The sequence below is a fragment of the Bos indicus genome, chromosome X, assembly GCF_029378745.1.
Source record: "Bos indicus isolate NIAB-ARS_2022 breed Sahiwal x Tharparkar chromosome X, NIAB-ARS_B.indTharparkar_mat_pri_1.0, whole genome shotgun sequence".
Taxonomy (NCBI): domain Eukaryota; kingdom Metazoa; phylum Chordata; class Mammalia; order Artiodactyla; family Bovidae; genus Bos; species Bos indicus.
In genome coordinates, this window is record NC_091789.1 from 106,675,771 (window position 1) to 106,697,004 (window position 21,234).

General features: G+C 40.1%; 1 protein-coding gene and 1 long non-coding RNA gene across 8 annotated transcripts in view; one reads left to right on the forward strand and one right to left on the reverse strand.

Annotated features, from left to right (window-relative positions):
- Positions 1 to 4,398, reverse strand: part of KDM6A (lysine demethylase 6A) — a 179,300-nt gene extending 174,902 nt beyond the window's left edge. For 5 of the 7 annotated variants that reach the window (XM_070784835.1, XM_019955824.2, XM_070784833.1 and 2 more), the window contains exons 1-2: positions 3,866 to 4,397; positions 3,582 to 3,645 (exon numbers count right to left, since the gene is read on the reverse strand). In XM_070784835.1, coding sequence (XP_070640936.1) covers positions 3,582 to 3,645; positions 3,866 to 4,026 — 225 coding nt within the window. In that variant the 5' untranslated portion in view covers positions 4,027 to 4,397. Of the gene's footprint in view, positions 1 to 3,581; positions 3,646 to 3,865 lie in introns of all 7 variants that reach the window. The other 2 variants (XM_070784831.1, XM_019955826.2) reach the window with 2 other exon arrangements.
- A 317-nt stretch (positions 4,399 to 4,715) lies between these two features.
- LOC139181743 (uncharacterized) lies at positions 4,716 to 17,307 on the forward strand. Its single transcript, XR_011565491.1, has 3 exons — positions 4,716 to 5,201; positions 11,637 to 11,771; positions 13,300 to 17,307. It is a non-coding gene; the product is annotated as an uncharacterized lncRNA (long non-coding RNA).
- The last annotated feature ends 3,927 nt before the right edge of the window (positions 17,308 to 21,234 follow it).

Consider the following 21,234-nt stretch of genomic DNA (forward strand, 5'->3'; position numbering starts at 1 on the left):
TAAAACAGTAAAGAATCTGCTTGCAATGAGGGAGAGATTACTTCCAGGTATTCTACATAATCTATTGATTAAAAGAATTACAAAAAAAAAAAAAATCCCAAGAAGAGTATTTAACACAAACTTAAAAATGATATAAAGGTACTTCAAAGTGAACAACTATGTATTTTAGCATAGTTTCTTGACAAAAGATTCCAACCCTTTAGCACTATATAATTACTATAAATACAAATGTAGTATCACTATCAATATATTCATGCTCTATATTAACATATATTTTAACGCAAATCCTTATTAACTGAAAACAAGAATAACCCAAAAGATTTTTTAAAATGTGCTAAGTCACCATAGTTAATTCCTGTTAAAATGTTTCACTTCTTAATTACTTTTCAGTAACTCCACTGTAATTAAAAAAATAAGAGTCTTGAATTATGATAACAAAAGATGGTCAGCATTAAAGAAAAAATTGGTCAAGATCATGCTATATTTCAAGAACTCTGATTAAGCAACCACTTGCTGTTAACAATCTTTTAAAGATATTTTAAAGGTACTACTACAAAATAATACACTGTACTACTAATTTCTCTTTAATCCAAACCCCCAAGCGTTGTATATCAAATGGAAATCATTCAAACAGAAATTCTTTCAATGACTCCAATATAAATTAGTCTGACAAATGCATTCAGCTACTAAAAGAAAGCAGTTTGGATAAAGTATCCTCCCAACTAGAAAAGGAACCTACAAGTTCCGGGGAAAGAAGAGATACTTATTAGTAAATGTTTTAAACTTACCAAATCTTTTAGGTCAAGAGTCAACCTTTTTTAAAACCTAATTTAAAAACTTGAAAGAATATTCAATATTGTATATGAATAAATGTTAAAAGCAAGTAGTAAGAGCTAAGTTTCTGTCAGAAAGAAAAGTTATACAAGGTGCCAACTAAATTTGATGGGCGGACGGCCAGATGGGGTAATGACAAAAATCATAGCTAAAGAGTCCTGTGATTTATTTAATTCCAGTATCTGCCCTTAGGTAAGTAGCCTGAACCTACCCCAACAAAGAAAAGCCAGCTCTCATTTTTAAGACTTTCAGGGAATAAGAATTCTGAAACCAACACAGCTCAACATTTCACAAAAAAACATACTGTTTACCAGGGCTGTTCAAAAGATGGATGAAACTAAATAATTCAATACTTCCTATAGCAAGATTCCAGCTCATTCATTCTATTCAGAATCCAATTCAAACTCATGGTGAGAGATCATAAAATATCAAGCTTTACATTACACATTTCACTGTTATGTTCAAGCTCACAAAGATGCAACCAAGAACTGCTTGCGGTTGCAAGCACATACTCTAGAATGTTTTATTTTAATGTTAAGGCTAATGAGTCTTGACCTAAATAGGACCTCACAGGCATGGGGTCTGAAGTAATGAAGATTTTTTCTTCTCCTTTAGCTCAACAAAATACTTAGTAGTTTATCAAATTACCCAGTATTTGATGAAGCCTTCATTCTGCCACAAAATATAATGAACCTTAACAAGTTTCTCATTTATGTTACTGCAGTCAAACATCAAGAAAGTAAAGCACATTTTCACAAATACTTGAAAATGTTACTTTACAATTTAAAGTCAGTAGTGCATAATAACTACAGATCAATATTACAATCTGAAATACAATGTTAAGCACGATCCACTCACTGTGAATCCACCTAAATACAAGCATTCTGAGACATAAAATCAACTAGCATTTTACACATTATCCACGTATAACATCAGATTCCATTTATTTTTTCATTATCCTAACCAAAACAATAGATTTGGCCAAACTATTCCAAATGTATTATATTTGCGGACCATTTTACCAACCCCCTACCAGACCGGAGATAATCACTCCAAAATACAATGCTTCTTAAATTTAAATATTTTCCTTAATCTTTTGGAATGACAACTTTGACAGTAGTTAAGTATTTTTAAGTAAAATATTTTAAATACGCAGGTTGAAAAGAAATTTCAAGGTTTAAATCATTTATGCTTAAATCATTTCAGAGCTAGTCGCTATTCATTTTTCCGGCGATAGTTTTAATGAAGCCAATTAATACCTACATAGTCAAAGTTTAATTCAACTTTTCTCTATGGATCAAAGGGACTGAGCTTACTGAAAAGGATTATTTCAATCTAGCTTTTGGGTCATTATTGTGTTCGAAACCCCTTACACTTAAGTTACTTTGAAACAAAAACAGAAGTGTAATTACAGATAAAAGGAATTAGTGACTCCAAACTGCAGACAAAAATTCGAGATAACCGTATTTTTTAAATCAACTTAAGAATAAAATGCAAGGCTTTAGTTATTTCAAACTTCCTTCTCAATTGCAACAATAAAGCCAGGTATCAAATGCAAAGCTACTGATTTCAGCTAGAAAAGAAAATGTTTAATGGATGCAACACCTATCGCGGCACACTCCAAGTTTCACGGTCCCAATTAAGAACCGAGCATTCAAATATCATTTCGATCAGATTCTGGTCAAGAGACACAAACTGATGCAGACAGATCGAGACTCCACTGCCTTTGTTCAATAGCTTACGGATGGATAACTAAATGTGCTACAGGTTGATAAGCATTTACCAGGCTTATGAATGCGGCTCCCAAGCTTGAGAAAGGTGCAAGAATGCTAGATGCAAATAATCTTGGATAATTTTTATTAATCACCCACCGAGTTACACACTCCGAAGGAGAGGCCTATTCATCGCTACTATTTATTTCCATGTTTACCTCTCCTCCCTCCCCCAAACCCCCCCCTTCACTTTCTCCTCCCACCCTGTCCCGCCATCTTGGGCCGACAGGAGCAGCCATTACTTAACTAAATGACAGTGCCAACAACTTTCCACACAAATAAACAGAGACTGCACCCCGAATTTCCCTCGGCCTCCCCTGTGAAAAACACAGGGAACGAGGCTCCAAGGAGAAAACACATTCATAAGTAACTGCAAGATTTCTAGAGCAGAAAGACTCAAAAAGTAAACAAGTCACCCAACTTCAGGTAAAACATCGTACCCCTTGAGATGCCTGTCAACAGCCCCATGCAAACTCTTCACCGCCCTAAACTACGTGCAACTTTCCTTCTGGGAGCGGGGACACAAGAAAACCCCAAACGTTGGGTTAACAGTACATTTCCCGAACAGCCTACCTGGAGAAAAAGAAGAAAAACCAAGGGAGGCAAGTAAGTCGGAAATGTGGGGAAATCCGCACACATTTACGAGCCTTTGATCCTAAACAGGCACCTCGGAGAGATCATCGGTTGACCCTCCAAAAGCCGTAAAATAACAGGCAGTTTTGTCGACCCAGTTGAGCTCGGCCCCAAAGCGCTGCCGTCTCTGTTCCTCCAGCTACGAGAGGAGAGAGCGATTTCGCAAGGGAGCAAGCGAGGGATCCGGTGGTAAGGGGAGACCAAAAGCAGAAAATAGTTTTCCGGAAGCCCCTCGGCCCTCGTTCGCGGCCACAATGAGCGCCGGCCGAGTCGCGGGGCCCGGGACGAGCGGGGCGCCGGCCGGGGAGACCGTGTCCGCACTCCAGCCCGCGGCTGCCTTACCTTGCCCAGTAGGGCCTTCGTCCTGGCGCCATCTTCATGAAACCTTACGAACCCGAAGAGGCGGCTGTGGGGAGAGACACACGCGGCTCGTTAGAGCTCCAGCAACCCTCCCGACCCATCCCTGCACGATCCCGAGGCCCCGGCGGCGGCGGATACGGCACCGAGAGCGCCAAGCCCAGGTGCCCGCCCCGCCGCCGCCAGAGGCGAACCGCGCTCGGGCCTCCCCGGAGAGAGGCGCCAACCGTCCGGAGCAGACCGGGCGGGTGGGTGACGGCGACCCATACCTATCCAGTCCGCCGAGCGCCTCTCTCTCCTCGGCTGTCAGGCTCGGGGACGCCTCCTCGCTCTCCCCGCTCGCTTTTCCCGCCGCCATTTTCTTTTCCTCATCACCGAAAGCGGCGGCGGCAGCGGCGGCGGTAGCGAGCGACACTCCGCTGGATTTCATGGAAACGCAGCGAATTCACAACTCCGACGCCGACACCCCCCCGCGGGCCGGGGCCCGCAACGACGCCCCCAACCTCCGCGCGGGACCCGCACACCAACTTTATCGCCACCTCCTCCTCCGCCGCGGGCGGCAGCGACGAAAAATCCCAACGCGGCGGCGGTGAAGGCGGTGGCGGTTGGGGTTGCGGAGCCCCCGGGTCGGCAGCGGCGGCGGCTCGGCTTGTTGGGTCACATCGCGGGGGCGGGCGAGGGGCAGCCACGGGCGGGGGCGGCGGGAACGGCCGGAGCGTGCGGGGTTGAGGGATGTGGGGGGAATTCGTTGGAGAAACAAACTTCCCCGGCACCAGCACAAAGTTGTTGTAATTGTGTCACACAGCGAACCCCACGCCGCCGCCGTGACCCCCCCTCCCTGCCCGGCTGATGCAGCCAATCGAAATGCCCGGCTCGCTTCACGTGACCTTTGTTGACTCACGTCAGCCGTGGCTCCACTCAACTTGCTAGCTGCCCGAGCCCCGCCCACCGAGGCCACCACCTACAGGGAGCAGGAGGCCCGCCAATTCTGACCGATGGTTGGCTGCTGGGTCCGTCTGTCCGGGTGAAGGGTTGTCACCGAGAGGGAGCATAGGGTTAGGTTGTGCCAGTTAAATATAGTGGGGCAGAGAATGGAGGGTTCGGACTGTGTCAGCTCGCGAGCCGCGGCGGGCTCGGGAGGGGGAGGGGAACGGTGGGGAAGGGCGAGGTCCGTCATCGCCCGCGGCGGGCGTGAGCAGTGAGCTAGGACGCCATGGACGGCCTTTGGCTGCCCAGGAGCTCCGGGGTGGTCCCCGACCGCGGCTCCGGCATCCTGTGCTCCGCGTGTCCCGGGCCCTGGAGGGTCTGTTAAAGGTCACGTCGCCAGGAGGCGGCGCAAGGCTCCTGACCTCCGCCCTCCGAAGAAAGCATACTTTTTGCACTGCTGGAAGTAATGGCCTCCGCGAGGAGCGCCCTCGGAGAGCAGTTGCCGGCCCCGTGCCCCGGGGCTCGGGCGCCGCCCTAGGCCAGGCCTGCGCTGCCGGCCCGGATCCCCTCGCTCGCGCTGCAAATGAAGGGGGAAAGGCCCCCTCACCCCCGGCCAGAGGGATTGAAGAGTCACCCACGGGGATCTGGCTCGCAGACCACGGCTCCCCACCGCCAAAGGTCTGTTGGCAGCACTTTGGAGCCAAATTTTCCATGCTACCGGTGTTTTATCAGTAGTTCATTATAGTATTATAAGAAAAAGCAGTGACGAAAATTTGTTAAGCAGTTATCTCCAGAATGTTGCTTTCTTTTGCTGTGATCTCAGTGGGGCTTTCATGGGAAGAGTTGGGACTGCTTGTAGACAGGCCTGAGAGAAGACAAAATTAAGATCCTCAGGGAAGCTTTGAGCCCAGAAAACCCTAGACCACAGTAACACCTTCTTCTGACCGTGTCTCGGATGCAAATAAAAGTCACTAGTCTGCCTTTCAATCCATAGTATAATTGGGAAAAGAAAACATGCCTACGGTCTGTTACTCTTTGCAAAAGATAAATTTAGTAAGATAAGTTTCATGTAACAGATCTGTTACAGTGCACACCTCCAGTCTTCAGGGATAGGAAAAAATTAATGGACAGATGAAAACAAGGTTTCCTTCATAAACATGGACTCTCCATTTTCAATAACGTAACCAATAAACAAGGTATATTTAGTTGGATTTCAAAATATAAGGAAGACAATTCAGTGCTGACTCAATAATCCTAGCAGTATTCAGTGAGAAGCTATGGAAATCCCAACTGGTTTTGCACACCAACACAGTTTTAAATTGTTTCCCTGAGACCAGTAACTAGACTTAACAAAATATAGTTTTATATGGATTATGCTTCATGTTTAATCACCTTTTCTAAAACACCTCTTCCATGCTTTACAGTATTCCTTCCATTTTACTTGAATGAGTGAGTATACAAGGCTGAGTATTTTCTACAGCTAAATTAATACATTCATTGTAAACTTTCTCACAACAGATGACCTTCAATGCCTGGGAGATTTTGACACCACTATCTCCCCTCACACAGCACCACCACCACACACACACATACACACACACACACACACTTAGACTTGCACAAGCAGAGATAGAAATTCTGCCAGTGTTTGACAATCTTGTGGGAGCTGGTGGTTCTTGACTCAGGCTGTTTCCAAGAATTACGAGGCTGCCTACCTCCAACCCCTCAAAACCTTCTTTTTCACTACATAATCATTACTTGGTATTAGCTGCAGAATTGCATGGAGTAGATGCTGTGGGTGGGGTCGAAGTCAGGCAGGCCTGGCTGCAAATCATTTCTCTGCACAGGCTATGTGTCCCTGGGAAAGTTACTTATCCTCTAAGCCAGAACTCTTTGTCTAGTTCAGTTACAGATATGTGTCATCCATCATGAAGCATGAGATATTTTTTATACAGTAACACAGTCCTTATATCACTACGTAATGTTTTCGGTCTAGCATAGTTTATATCATATGTACAATAGGTATGTAGCCTCTAAGGTTTAGGTCCTTCACTGAAGAGAGAAATGGGGAAGTAGGATAGATGATTTTTTAATAATAATTTCTATGAAAAGTGGCTCTGAAAACCCATATAGAAGGCAGAGCAATTGAACCAAAGGAGCATGAACTGTGGAATCATGCAGATCTAGGTTCAAATCCTAAGTCTGTCACTTGATAGCTGGGTGACCTTCAACAAGTTAGTCTAATTTGAGCTTCAGTTCCCTCATCTGAGAAAATAGAGCCACTTTACAGCATTATTTTGAAGATTAAATGCCATAAGGTAGGTAAAGTGCCAGATACATCATATGCATTCAAAAACCTTGAAAGAATAGGAAATTTCGAATTTCTAAAATCCTTTCTAGCTTTCACATTCTGGGTTCTATGTTGATCACCAGTTTACCAATCACTTTCTCCTATCCCTCCCAACTTCCCCTATAAGCCCAACACATAGGCAGTCCTAATATACTTTTTGGGGAGGGTTTCAGTTCAGTTCAGTCTCTCAGTCGTGTCCGACTTTTTGTGACCCCGTGAAGCACAGCACGCCGGGCCTCCCTGTCCATCACCAACTCCCAGAGTTTACCCAAACGCAATTCCGTCAAATCGGTGATGCCATCCAACCATCTCATCCTCTGTCGTCCCCTTCTCCTGCCTTCAATCTTTCCAAATGAAGAGTCTTTTCAAATGAGTCAGCTCTTCACATCAGGTGGCCAAAGTATTGGAGTTTCAGCTTCAACATCAGTCCTTCCAATGAACATTACATCTCTCCTTTATTCTGAAATTAAACCTTATATCACTTAGTACTGATTCTTATTTAATAGTTATAACTTAATAAACTATAAGCTGGGGAGAATAATTTGAATTTACTAAGTTGATATGATTAATATATAATGTAGATAAATCGATATTTTAAAAATATATAAAATTTGTATTATGCTGAGTCAGATTATGGACTAGTTAGTACATCATTTGTAGCGGCATTGTGTTAATACTTATGCAGGTACCATCAATTACTGTCAGAGGAAAAACCCACTCAATTATAAGAAAATAAATTTAACTCCTTTTAAACAACTAAATTCTTAACCTGAACTACTTAGGAATATGTAGTTCATTTATAATGTCAGTGCCACATAACCTATGCTGCTGCTGCTGCTAAGTCTCTTCAGTCATGTCCGAGTCTGTGCAACCCCATAGACGGCAGCCCACCAGGCTCCCCTGTCCCTGGGATTCTCCAGGCAAGAACACTGAAGTGGGTTGCCATTTCCTTCTCCAATGCATGAAAGTGAAAAGTGAAAGTGAAGTCGCTCAGTCGTGTCCAATTCCTAGCGACCCCATGGACTGCAGCCTACCAGGCTCTTCCATCCATGGGATTTTCCAGGCAAGAGTACTGGAGTGGTTGCCATTGCCTTCTCCGACATAACCTATGCAGATAATAATAAGTCACATAACAGTCATGATTTATTTAATCTTGTAAATAGAACTATACTTATCCTTTAAATCAGGATCAGAGATAAATTTAGCCCTTCCCACACTTACTGGCATCAAAAAAATTATCCAACTCATGTCCAAACATACTGATGACAAAAACAAATACAGGGTTAGAGTTGAGGAGAGATTGGGAGCCAAGTACAGACAGACTTTAACCTGTTACAAAAACTTCAGTTGTCAGAATAGTTTTGGGACTTCTAGAAGAAGCCTTGACTCCCACACCCACCAGAAGCCTAGACTTCTACCCTTGCCAATCTGTAAAGAAGCACCTCAAATCCTACCCCACCACCACCAACTACACTGGGGAACCTAGATTTCCATACCCACCCAGCATTAATGAGGCATCACTTCCCTTCCTTGCTGAGGACCTACTGATGAGTCAGAACTGTCACCACTGCCCAGTGCTAACAAGGCCACCACTCCTATGGAAGCAATGTGGGGAACAGTAACGAGGCACCTACACCTCCAGACAAGCTTCCCTGGTGGCTCAGTGGTAAAGAATCCTCCTGCAAATGCAGGAGATGCGGATTCCATCCCTGGGTTGGGAAGATCCCCTGGAGGAGGAAATGGTAACCCTCTCCAGTATTCTTGCCTGGAGAATCCCATGGACAGAGGAACCTGGCAAGCTGCAGTCCATGGGGTGGCAAAGAGTTGGACATGACTAAATGACTGAGCTCTCACATGTGTGCACCTTCAGATATGGTGGTCTCAGTGGAGGCCTAGGGGGGAGCCAGAACTTCAGTTCACACCCAGTAGTAACAAGGAGACCCTCCACTTCCGTCAGTGTTAATCAAGTTTGAGTGGGGAACCTGGACTTCTATTCCTGGTGGTAACAAGGCAGTGCTTTCCCTTCCCCAACAGAGTGATATCAGAAGAGACCTGCTAAAAAAGAATATTTAGATGAGAGCCAGAGTTTCATAATACCCACAATGTCCAGGTTTCAATGAAAAATCACTCATATGAAGAACTAGGATAACCCAACATTAATTAGACAAGACAATCAACAGATGTGAACAATAACGTGAATCAGATGTTCATGTTCTCTGACAAGGATTTTAAAGCAATCATAAAAAATGTTTCAATGAGCAATTATGAATCCATTCCAAACAAATGAAAAACTAGAAAGCCTTAGCAGAGAAATAGGAAGTGTTAGCAAAGAAATAGAAAATACAAAGAAGAACCAAATAGAAATTTTAGAACTGAAAAATATAATAACCATAATTTAAAACAATGTATGGGTTCATCATCAGAATGGAGGGGACAGAGGAAAGGATCAGAGAACTTCAAGACAGAGCAACAGAAATCACCCAATTTGAACAACCGAGAGAAAATAGATAGGAAAAACAGTAGAGCCTCTGAGACCTATGGGATGGTAACAAAGGATCTAACATCTGTGTTATCAGAGTCCAAGAAGGAGAGGAGAAATATATCAAGGCCCAAAAAGTATGCAAAGAAATAATGGTTGAAAACTTTCCAAGCTGATACAGTCCATGTCCTGAACTCTTTCTTAACTTGGAGAGTTATATAAATAAATTTTATCCTATAAAATAGTGATGAATGCTATGAACTTTACCCAAATTTCTGTGGATGCTCATAGAAGAGGCATCTTTATCAACCTAGAAGTACCAGATAAAGCACCTGGAGAATAAAAGATGAACTGTTGGGGGCTGGAGGATGGTTACAGTAGTGAGTGTCTTCCCAACAGAAGCTGCAACAGATCTGCCAAAGCACAGAAGCCTAAGAACTTGAGAGTTCTGGTGAATTCAAGAAGTTGAGTATGGCTGCGAACAAAAGGGGAAGGAAAGAATTGGAAGTGGAAGTTGGAAAATTAGGCAGAACCATGAAGAGCCTAGTAAGGCTTACCTAAAGAACCATACCAATGGTTATTGTGTTTTAGGCACAGAAATAGTAGGGTTGCTACTGGTGTCAGTGATACTGCTTTGAACAGATTTCCTTTCACCTGGGCTCGGTAGCTGGCACCAAGCTCAAAGAATATATTCTTAAAGCATTTTATTTGTTTATTTTTCGTTGCACTGGGTCTTTGTTGCTGTGCTCAGGCTTCCTCTAGTTCTAGCAAGCGGGGGCTGTTCTTTGACCTGGTGCACAGGCTTCTCATTGCAGTGATTTCTCTTGTGGAGCACAGACTCTAGGCACCCGGGCCTCAGTAGTTGCAGCTTGCAGGCTCAGTAGTTATAATTTGTGGGCTTAGTTGCTCCAAGGCATGTGGAATCTTCCTGAACCAGGGATTGAACCCGTGTCCCCTGCATTGGCAGGCAGGTTCTTATCCACTGTGCCACTATGGAAGTTTGTCAAAGAATATTGACTATCTGGCTAGACCAGGGATCAGAAAACCGTAACCTACAGATCAAATCCAGCACACCACCTATATTTGTACAGCCATTTCATCACACATTAAACTTACATGAAATTCAAATTTGGGTGTGTATAAATAAAGTTTTATTGGTACACATTCATGCTCATTCATTTATATGTCATCTATGGCCACTTTCACAAAGCAACATAGAGTTGAATTGTTGCGGTAGAGAATGTGTCTCATCTTACAGATTGCTGCTTTGTGCCTTGCAAATCACAATGATGCTGTGTTTCAAGTTGGCAGTGTTTCAAGTACCACACATGTAACACCATTACTTTTTTTTTATTACCAGTACATACCTATAAGTCAAAACCAGAAAACAGAGAAAAAGGACTTCATATGCTTATAAGGCACAGTGGTGTGTGGACTATTTTGTTACCATGCAATAAGTATAGTTTTACTGAAATAATATAATATATGTCAATATTATCAGACTACATTCATCACAATATTCCCAACTGACAGGAAAGCAACAGTGAGAACAGTTAGAGAATTTAAAGTGGAATATTTCATCATAGCAGAGTTTCTTCAGAAAAATACAAAAATGAATATGAAGCTTCAACCAAAGTAATTTCTGAGTGGCTCATTTCTTAGCCAAATAAGCAAAGCAAGACTATTAGACTTTGAGCTAGAACAGTTGCTTAAAGAGTTGAAGACATTGAGAGCAGTGTCAATAATCAGTTTAAAAACAAAGCAATTACTGAATGGTTTTCCTTCACTCTTTATGAGTTAACAGGTAATACTGATACTACTCAGTTGTTCATTTGAAGAGTCAAGGCCTTGTTTGAAATAACTGAAGAATTAACTTCTGTGACTAGTCTGAATGGAACAATTACAAGGGAAAATATTTTTAAAGAAACTGAAAACAAACTGATGCTATATAACATGAAGAGGAACCTGCTAAGATGTGTTACAAGTGATAGTAGTAAAAATATGTATAAAGTAGAAAAATGCTTATTTGAACAAACAACAAAGCTTATGAAAATGTAAGGTGTTTAAACCCTGTGGCTATTTATTGTATTATTCATCAGAAATTAGTTTGTGGTAATATTTGAACTTATCATGTGTTATTGAACCAGTAGTAGCAATGGTAACTTCATTCATTCTTATGGCTTTAACCATCATCAATTCTGTGAATTTTTATCAGAAGTAGAAACTGAATATCCTGACTTCTACCACACAGCAGTTCTTACTGTTTGATTGTGATTCTTTTCAGCTCAAGAGCAAAACTAAGAATTATTGAATAAGAAGAACAGCCTTTAGCCTCTGTAATCAAGCTATGAATGGCTTTGGAAATTAGCTTTTGTGGGAGACTTGATAATATATCTTAATGAATTTCACCAATTACAAGGTAAAACAACACTTATACATGAAACTTAGACTTTAGTACAATCATTTTGATGATGAGTAGCGTTGTCTGAATTCCAAGTAATGTCAAGCTACTTTATACATTTCCATGCTATCAAAAGTTAAAATAAGAAACATATTATCCATTCCTATAGAAATTTGCAGTAGATATATTTTCCAAGCTCAAACTGCAGTTCCAAGCAGCATTTTTTAGACCTCAATGCAAATGCAAAGGAAATTTCTATATTTCAAAATTAATTTAACTGTGCAATTGAGGAGTTTCTACCTAACCATCAGTTAAAAATGATTAATCTGTAATGTAATAACATACTAAAATACAAATATCAAGAGAAGAATCTAATAGAATTCTCTAAATGCCTTCTATGCAATGAATATACTCAAAATCATATGCTCGTGGATTGATGTCATTGTTTGGCAGTGCATTTTTTTTTTCCAGAACATGGAAAGACATTTTCAAAAATGAAATACATAAAATCCCATTACAGATCAGCTTTAACAGATGAACATTTGCAAACTAATCTGATGATAGGGAATACTAATTTTGAACCCTAATTAAGGAAAATGTATTCCAAAAACAAAGACTCCTATTCTTCTAATTAGTAGACATGTATTACCAAAAACTGCACTCAGTTATTACTATTACATTGTAAGCATCATCGATAAAATATTTGTTGAAATTTGTTTCATTATATTAGTATCTACAGAATATCTTTAATTTTGCCCCTTGACCTGCAAAATTTACAATATTTACTACCTAGTCCCACATAAAAAAGTTTGCTAACCCCTGACCTATCTACATGGTTCCATGCACACATTCAATTCAAAATGATACATTGCCCTTTGCCCCCAAATATATCCTGGCCTAACTTCTCCAAACATTCCCTCAAATCTAGAAAAAAAGAAGATTTCACAGTATCAAAGACTAAAACTGACAGGTAACCTAAGGTTTGGATCTGGGTGAAACTGATGTCAATTATGAGGCAGATGGCCCTGAATGGCAGGATTAAGAAAATCCCACTCATGAATTACCTTGGCTTCATTTCCTCAAACACACTAAGTGAAAAAGGTAGTAAGCCACTTATTTAAGGCCCATACTCTATCCCCTGATGACCCACCATCTGCCTCCCAACTTAGAGTTGGTGTCTAAATCAACATAAGATGTCAATTTCTTAACCTTTCAAGTGTGCTCACCAGAAATCTGATCCTCACCCCCACCTCCACTCTGTATCCTCTAGACCCCTCTATTTCCTATTTAGGCAGATCAACAAAACAAGCAGGCAGGGAAACAGCAGGGAGATTGGGAGGAAAAGGGAGGAGACTTATATTTAAGAAAGTGCAGTTCCCATAACCATGGGCAGCTTCATGAGTGTGCAACCTATACAGCTGCACAGGGCCCTGTCATGATAAGAAGGGCCTCGTATTTGTTTAATGCTCTGTTGTCACTGCCTTGAAATTCTTAATATTTGAACAAGGAGCCCAACATTTTCATTTTGCATGTAATTTTCCTGCAGGTTATGTAGCCTATCCAGCTCAAAACTTTAAGGAAAGGCCAGCATCTTAAAGGTTCCCAAGAGAAGTCTGTGCTGGGAAGTGTACTGTGCTGTGTATCACATTAGTAAAGAAGAGATAAAAAAGGTAAAGTCAGACTGCATGGACATCAGTGTGCCTTCTAGCTACAGACTTGAGATGGAGATCCTGCCACTGCTTCCATAGACATATGGTAGGTTCCAAGGTAAACATCTCAGTCACTTGTAGATGGATATTGAGCCGACAGAAAGCCTTGTCTTATTTGAAGATAATGAGAATAATCAACCCAGAGCTAGAGGAAGTACACAGCATCTGGAAAAAACAGGACAAAATGAGAACTCTTCCTCACCAGGATGATCCAGGAGAAAATTTTAGAAACCTGTTACCATCCTTAAAGTTTCCACAAAATAGAAACAAAAAAAAATGAAGAGGTGGGACTGATATGAAAATCTAACAAGATGAAATGAAAACTGAAATGAATAGGGTAAGGAAAATGAGCAAGTACTCTAAGACAAGCAGGAACAAAATTAAAGTACACACTGGAGACAGTAACAATGATAATTCATCCAGCAGAAAACAGAAATTGGTGTCAAGAACTAAGCTGATGCTAAGATATAGAATGGAGTGGAAAAAGAGATGAAAACAGTGAAAGAACAAAGATAGCTGTGGAGAAAGAATGGAGAAAATGGAGAACCAACTTATGGTTAATTTGAGTTCTTAAAAGAAAAGCAAAGGCAAATGGAAGTGACATAATAAAAAATAAAAGCAGAAATTTTCTCTGTTAAAGCACAATGTATGTTGATTGAAAGAGCCTGCTATATTCCAAGCAAAGTCAGTAAAAGAGGACTCACAATTGGACACATCATGGCAAATGTTTTAATCTACAATATTAAAGTATCTATAATTGTTCAAGCAAAAAAATGAGATCATATTGCCCAGATAGAAACAAATGTCAGTCTATCTGACTTCTCATATCTAGAGTAGTATTCATCTGAGTTGCTTTTCAGGTGTAAAGATGTCAGAAAAACACTCTCTGCTAGTTGTGTGTGTGTGTGTACATGCACTCACTCAGTCGTGTATGGCTCTTTGTGGTCCCATGGACTGTAGCCTTCCAGGCTCTTCTGTCCATGGAATTTTCCAGACAAGAATACTGGAGTGAATTTCCATGCCCTCCTCCAGGGGAGCTTCCCAACCCAGGTATCAAACCTATGTCTCTTATATTAGCAGGAATGGCACCACCCGGGAAGTTGCTTCTCTGCCATCTAAGGGATCATAAAATAGATCACCTTCTTGAAAAAAATAGGTTTACAATATTTTTCAACCAACAAAGAGATGAAATTTAAAAAATAAAATAAAAAGCTCAGACTTCCCTGGTGGTGCAGCAGTTAAGAATATGCCTGCCAGCATAGAAGGAATCCACCTTAACATAGTAAAGGCCATATATGATAAGCCTACAACAAACATTATTCTCAGTGGTGAAAAACTGAAAGCATTCCCCCTAAGATCAGGAACAAGACAAGGGTGTCCACTTTCACCACTATTATTCAACATAGTTCTGGAAGTCCTAGCTACAGCAATCAGAGAAGTAAAAGAAATAAAAAGAATCCAGATTGGAAAAGAAGTAAAGTTCCCACTGTTTTCAGGTGACATGATACTGTACATAGAAAACCCTAAAAATAGTATCAGAAAATTATTAGAGCTGATCAGTGAATTTAGCAAAGTTGCAGGATACAAAATCATTACACAGAAATCACTTGCATGTCTATATACTAACAATGAAAAATCAGAGCAATTAAGGAATCAATCCCATTCATCACTGCAACAAAAAGAATTAAATATCTAGGAATAAACTTACCTAAGGAGACAAAAAAAATTCAACACAGAAAATTATATGACACTAATAAAAGAAATCAAAGATGACATAAACAGATGGAGAGATATTCCATGTTCCTGGGTAGGAAGAATCAATATTGTGAAAATGACTATACTACCAAATGCAATCTACAGATTCAATGCAATCCCTACCAAATTACCAATGGCATTTTTCACAGAACTAGAACAAAAAAATTTCACAATTCATATGGAAACACAAAAGACCCTGAATAACCAAAGCAGTCTTGAGAAAGAAGAATGGAGCTGGAGGATTCAACCTTCCTGACTTCAGATTATACTGCAAAGCTACAGTCATCAAGACAGTATGGTAATGGCACAAAAACAGAAACATAGACCAATGGAACAAGATAGAAAGCCCAGAGATAAACCCATGCCCCTGTGGGTACCTTATTTTTGACAAAGGAGGCAAGAATATACAGTGGGGCAAAGACAGCCTCTTCAATAAATGGTGCTGGGAAAACTGGACAGCTACATGTAAAAGAATGAAATTAGAACACTTCTTAACACCATACACAAAGATAAACTCAAAATGGATTAAAGACCTAAATGTAAGACCAGAAACTATAAAGCTCTTAGAGGAAAACATAGGTAGAACACTCGATGACATGAATCAAAACAAGACCCTCTATGACCCACCTCCTAGAGTAACAGAAATAAAAACAGAAGTAAACAAGTGGGAACTGATTAAACTTAAAAGCTTTTGCACAGCAAAGGAAACTATAAGCGAGGTGAAAAGACAACCCTCAGAATGGGAGAAAATAATAGCAAATGAGACAACTGACAAAGGATTAATTTCCAAAATATACAAGCAGCTCATACAACTCAATACCAGAAAAACAAACAACCCAAACAAAAAGTGGGGAAAAGACCTATACAGACATGTCTCCAAAGAAGACATACAGATGGCTAACAAACACGTGAAAAGATGCTCAACATCGCTCATTATTAAAGGAATGCAAATCAAAACTACATTGAGATATCACCTCACACCGGTCAGAACAGCCATCATCAAAAAGTATAGAAACAATAAATGCTGGAGAGGATGTGGAGAAAAGGGAATGCTCTTGCACTGTTGGTGGGAATATAAATTGATACAGCCACTATGGAAGACTGTATGGAGATTCCTTAAAAAAACCAGAACAAAACCACCATATGACCCAGCAATCCCACTCCCAAGCATATACCCTGAGGAAACCAAAATTTAAAAAGACACATGTATCCCATTATTCATTGCAGCACTATTTGCAATAGCCAGAACATGGAAGCAACCTAGATGTCCATCAACAGATGAATGGATAAAGATGTTGTGGTACATATATACAATGGAAATATTACTCAACCATAAAAAGGAACACATTCGAGTCAGTTCTAATGAGGTGGATGAACCTACAATCTATTATACAGAGTGAAGTAAGTCAGAAAGAGGAAGATAAATATCATATTCTAACACATATATATGGAATCTAGAAAAATGGTACCGAAGAATTTATTTACAGGGCAGCAATGGAGAAACAGACATAGAGAATAGACTTATGGACATGGGGGGAGGGGAGGAGAGGGTGAGATGTATGGAAAGAGTAACATGGAAATTTACATTACCGTATGTAAAATAGATAGCCAAGGGGAATTTGCTGTATGGCTCAGGAAACTCAAACAGGGGCTCTGTGTCAGCCTGGAGGGGTAGGATGGGGAGGGAGATGGGAGGGAGTTTCAAAAGGGAGGGAATATGTGTATACCTATGGCTGATTCATGTTGAGGTTTGACAGAAAACAGAAAAATTCTGTAAAGCAATTATCCTTCAATAAAAAATTAATTAATTTTAAAAATATATGCCTGAAGAGCCCAGGAAATGCACTGGCATGAGGGATGCATCTAGGTGAGGTGTCAAAATTCTGTAGATTGACTTAAGAATGAGGGCCTGATAGAGTTCACATCCAGGGAAGTGGACTACAGGACCAGGGTTGCCTTATGATTTTTGCAGGCTTTGGGCACTTTTGCCTTTGTGGGGAAAAAAATCTTAAATATTGTAATTTTACTACTGCATTGGAATAAAGATGAATATAATCCAAAAAAAAAAAAATTATCTGCCTGCCAATGCAGGAGACATGATTTTGATCTCTAGTCTCGGAAGATTCTGCATTCCTTGGGGGCAATTAAGTCCTTGGGCCACAACTATTGAAGCTCACACGCACTGGAGCTCATGCTCCACACCACGAGAAGCCACTGCAATGAGAAGTCTGTGAGTCGCAACTAGAGAGCAGCCCCTGCTCCCCAGAACTAGAGAAAAGCCCTTGCAGCAATGAAGACCCAGTGCAGCCAAAAATCAATCAATCAATAAATAATTTTTTAAAAAACGCTCAAGGATGGAGAAGTCATGGAAGGGAGCCTTGTCAAGCCAAAATAGAAGTGCATCCAAATAACTGCATCATATAAATCTCACTATGTTTTCTCAAATTGTGTTCTGAACTTTTTAAATAAGAAAAAACTATGTGAATCTTAAAACCTGCATTAACATTTCAATGAGTTAGATTGTAGAAGGAGGTAAAGATCAAATGTACTAAATTCTGTATCTCAAAAGCATGATTCAAAACATGCTATTTCACTCTGAACCCAGCAATTAGATAAAAATAAGTTTAGAAAAGCTTTTGAAAAACTTAAACATCCATGCCACATAATATATATACTATATCAACTCAGCAAATAGAAAGGTATAGTAAAAAGTACAAGTTGCCCCTTCCTCCAGGTAACTGCTTTCAACTAATAGAATAAAATGCTTTCTAAAACAATGGAGAAGATAAAAACAAAACTGAAAATAAAGAAAATGGCTCAAGAATGTTAATAAATGTCACAGAACAAAATGGCATAAAATGAAAGTTTTCAGGATTTTAAAATGTAAACCCTCTATTAAAAGACTTCCTGAATAGAAGAAATTTAAGTATAATCTAGTTACAAAAGACAGTATTTTAAAAATGACATAGTCATAAAACAATTATACTCCAATAAAGAAATTTTTTTAAAAATTTAAACAAAAAGTAAATAAATAATAATTAAAATAAAAAATTTTAAATGATGTAGTTTGCTACAAAGTAAAAAATAGGCAAAGATATATTCGACAAATACAGACTAAAAATAAATGAGAGGGAGAGGAGTTGGCAATGTTACTGAATCAAGATAAAAAGCATTAATGAGGCAAAGAGAGCTTTATATTGGTAAAAGGGTACAAATAGAATTCTCATTGTGTTGATGTTCAATGCCAGAATATCATTCTATCAAAATATATAATCAAAATTGTATTAGTCAAGGTTCTCCAGACAAACAACACAATAGAGAGAGATTTATTTGAAGGAATTTGCTCTTGTTATCATGGGGACTGGCAAGTCCAAGGTCTGTATATCTGTAGGGGAGGGCCAACAGGCTAGAAACTCAAGTAAGAGTCGATGCTGCAGGCTACATCCCAAGATCTACAGGGAAGGCCAGCAGCCTGAAAATTCAGTCAGAGTTTCTGTGTTGTAGTCTTGTGACAAAATTGCTGCTTCTCTGGGAAACCTCAGTCTTTGCTCTTAAGGCCTTCAGCTGATTGGAAGTGGCCCACCCACATAATGGAGGTAAATTGCTTTAGTCAAAGTCAGCTGACTACTAATGTTAATCCCATCCACAAATACCTTACAGCTATATCTAGACTAGTGCTTGACCAGACAGATGTGCACCATAGCCTGACAAGTTAACATGTAAAATTAACCATCCAAGAAATATCAGGAGAAATTGACATATAGACAGTAGCAGTATAAGACTAACATACCTCTTAGTTATTGGACATATCAAGCAGACCAAAAACTAAATTAAATATAAGGAATATGAATACTATTAACAAACTATATAATATACTATGGATTATAGATAAACTGTATATGAATATAACATATACTTTTTATATTATAAATTCTATAAATAGAATAGTGGTAGCAATCTGAAAAAAATGTAATGTTGGATCTGTGTCTCACACTTTGTATGAGAATATATCCCACAGAGATAAATATTTACATGTTACTTGGAGATCAGTGATAGACTTTTTAATGTAATTTTGAAGTTTGGAAAGGCTTTCAGGGAGTGATGCAGAACCGAAGTCATACAAATAATAAATAAATTTGAATTAAAAAGTTATCTCTGCCTGGCAAATCCATTCTTTTTTAATTGAGTTCTTTTACTTTAAATGAGTCCTTACTGAGCTGTAACCAGTCTTCTGTATTCCCATTTGGCCTGTGGGACCTTAGTTCCCTGACCAGGGTTTGAACCTGCACCCTCAGCAGTTAAAGCACAGAGTCCTAATCACTGGACCACCAGGGAATGCTTAGGCAAATCCATTCTGTTAGTCACTCAGTTGTGTCTGACTCTTTGTGACCCCAAGGACTGTAGCATACCAGGCTCCTCTGTCCATAGAATTCTCCAGGCAAAAATACTGGAGTGGGTTGCCATGCCCTCCTCCAGGGGATCTTCCCGACCCAGGGATAGAACACAGCTTTCTCACATTGCAGGCAGACTCTTTACCAACTGAGCCAACAGGGAAGCCCTTCTAAGCAAAGCCAAAAGACAAGTGAAAAATCGGAGATAATATTTGAAATTCTTATCACAGATGCTTTATTTCTCTGAGTTCTTACAAATCAATAAGAAAAAAAGGCCAACAATGTAATAAAATACTGATACTAGTAGCATGGCTTAGACAGTAAAGAATTTGCCTGCAATACAGGTGACCTGGGTTTGATCTCTGGGTTGGGAAGATCCCCTGGAGAAGGGAATGGCTACCCACTCCAGTGTTCTTGCCCGGAGAATCCCATGGACAGAGGAGCCTTAGAAGGATACAGGAAAAACTCATAACATTAAGTGCTTTTGGGAAACAGAACTAGTTGGTTAGAGGACAGAGATGAGACTTTTCACTCTATATGCCCTTAGGTACCATTTGAATGCTGAACCACAAGTATATTACCTATTTAAACATTAAAATTTTTAAATGATAAAAACATGTATTAGAATCCTACCCATAAATAATACACTCACTATTCATAAGACAGGTAATAAGAAAATCTCAGTGCTCTAAAAACAAAAATTATACAGGCCATCTTCTGTGACCACCATGCAATAAAGCTGGATATGAATGCAAACTCTCACTGTCCCCAGCGCAGACATACCTAAACTTGGAGCCTCAAGGGTTCAATCAAATTTATCACATATGCCTTCTAACTCGGTCAAGTTCTATGCTCATTTTTTATTCCTTCATCATAGAGTCTATTGAAGAAAGAAGCCAACTGTGAGTCCAAATTCTAACACTGTTAAGCCCTGTTTCAGAAAGTCTTATTAAATACACTTTATGAACACAGATACCTGACTGAGACCTTGATACATCTCTCCAAATGGAGAGGACCTGGCAGGGAATCTGGCCCAAGCACCAAAAGTTTACCCTAAAATTCATGTTTCCACTGCCTTCTCTCCCCTTACTAGGCATTTCTCAAAAGGTGATCAAGAGGTCACTTCTCCAAATGCCTCAATCTCATGAACAGGGAAATAGTGAAGGTGTACCAGAAGGACACACACAGGTAGCTGAAGATGGACTCTCAAAGACCCATAGGTAAACATAACCCTCTTATTTTATATATTTACTTCTTTACCGCAACAGCATAGTCAGAACGGATAGTCATGTGATGTCACAGATGTCTCTTTGGTAATGTAACAGATATGATGGTAAACGCTGTAGCAAGCAAAACTGTTTGAAAAATTGAATGGTAAAGAGTTGAATGAGGGTGTGTTAGTATGTGTGTGTCAGTCGCTCAGTTGTGTCCAACTCTTTGTGACCCCATAGACTACTGGGCTCCTCTGTCCTTGGGATTCTCCAGACAAGAATACAAGAGTGGGTTGCCATTCCCTTCTCCAGGGGATCTTCCCAACCCAGGGATCAAACCGTAGTCTTCTGTATTGCAGGCAGATTCTTTACCATATGAGCTACCAGGGAAGCCCATACGTTAGGATACTAAATT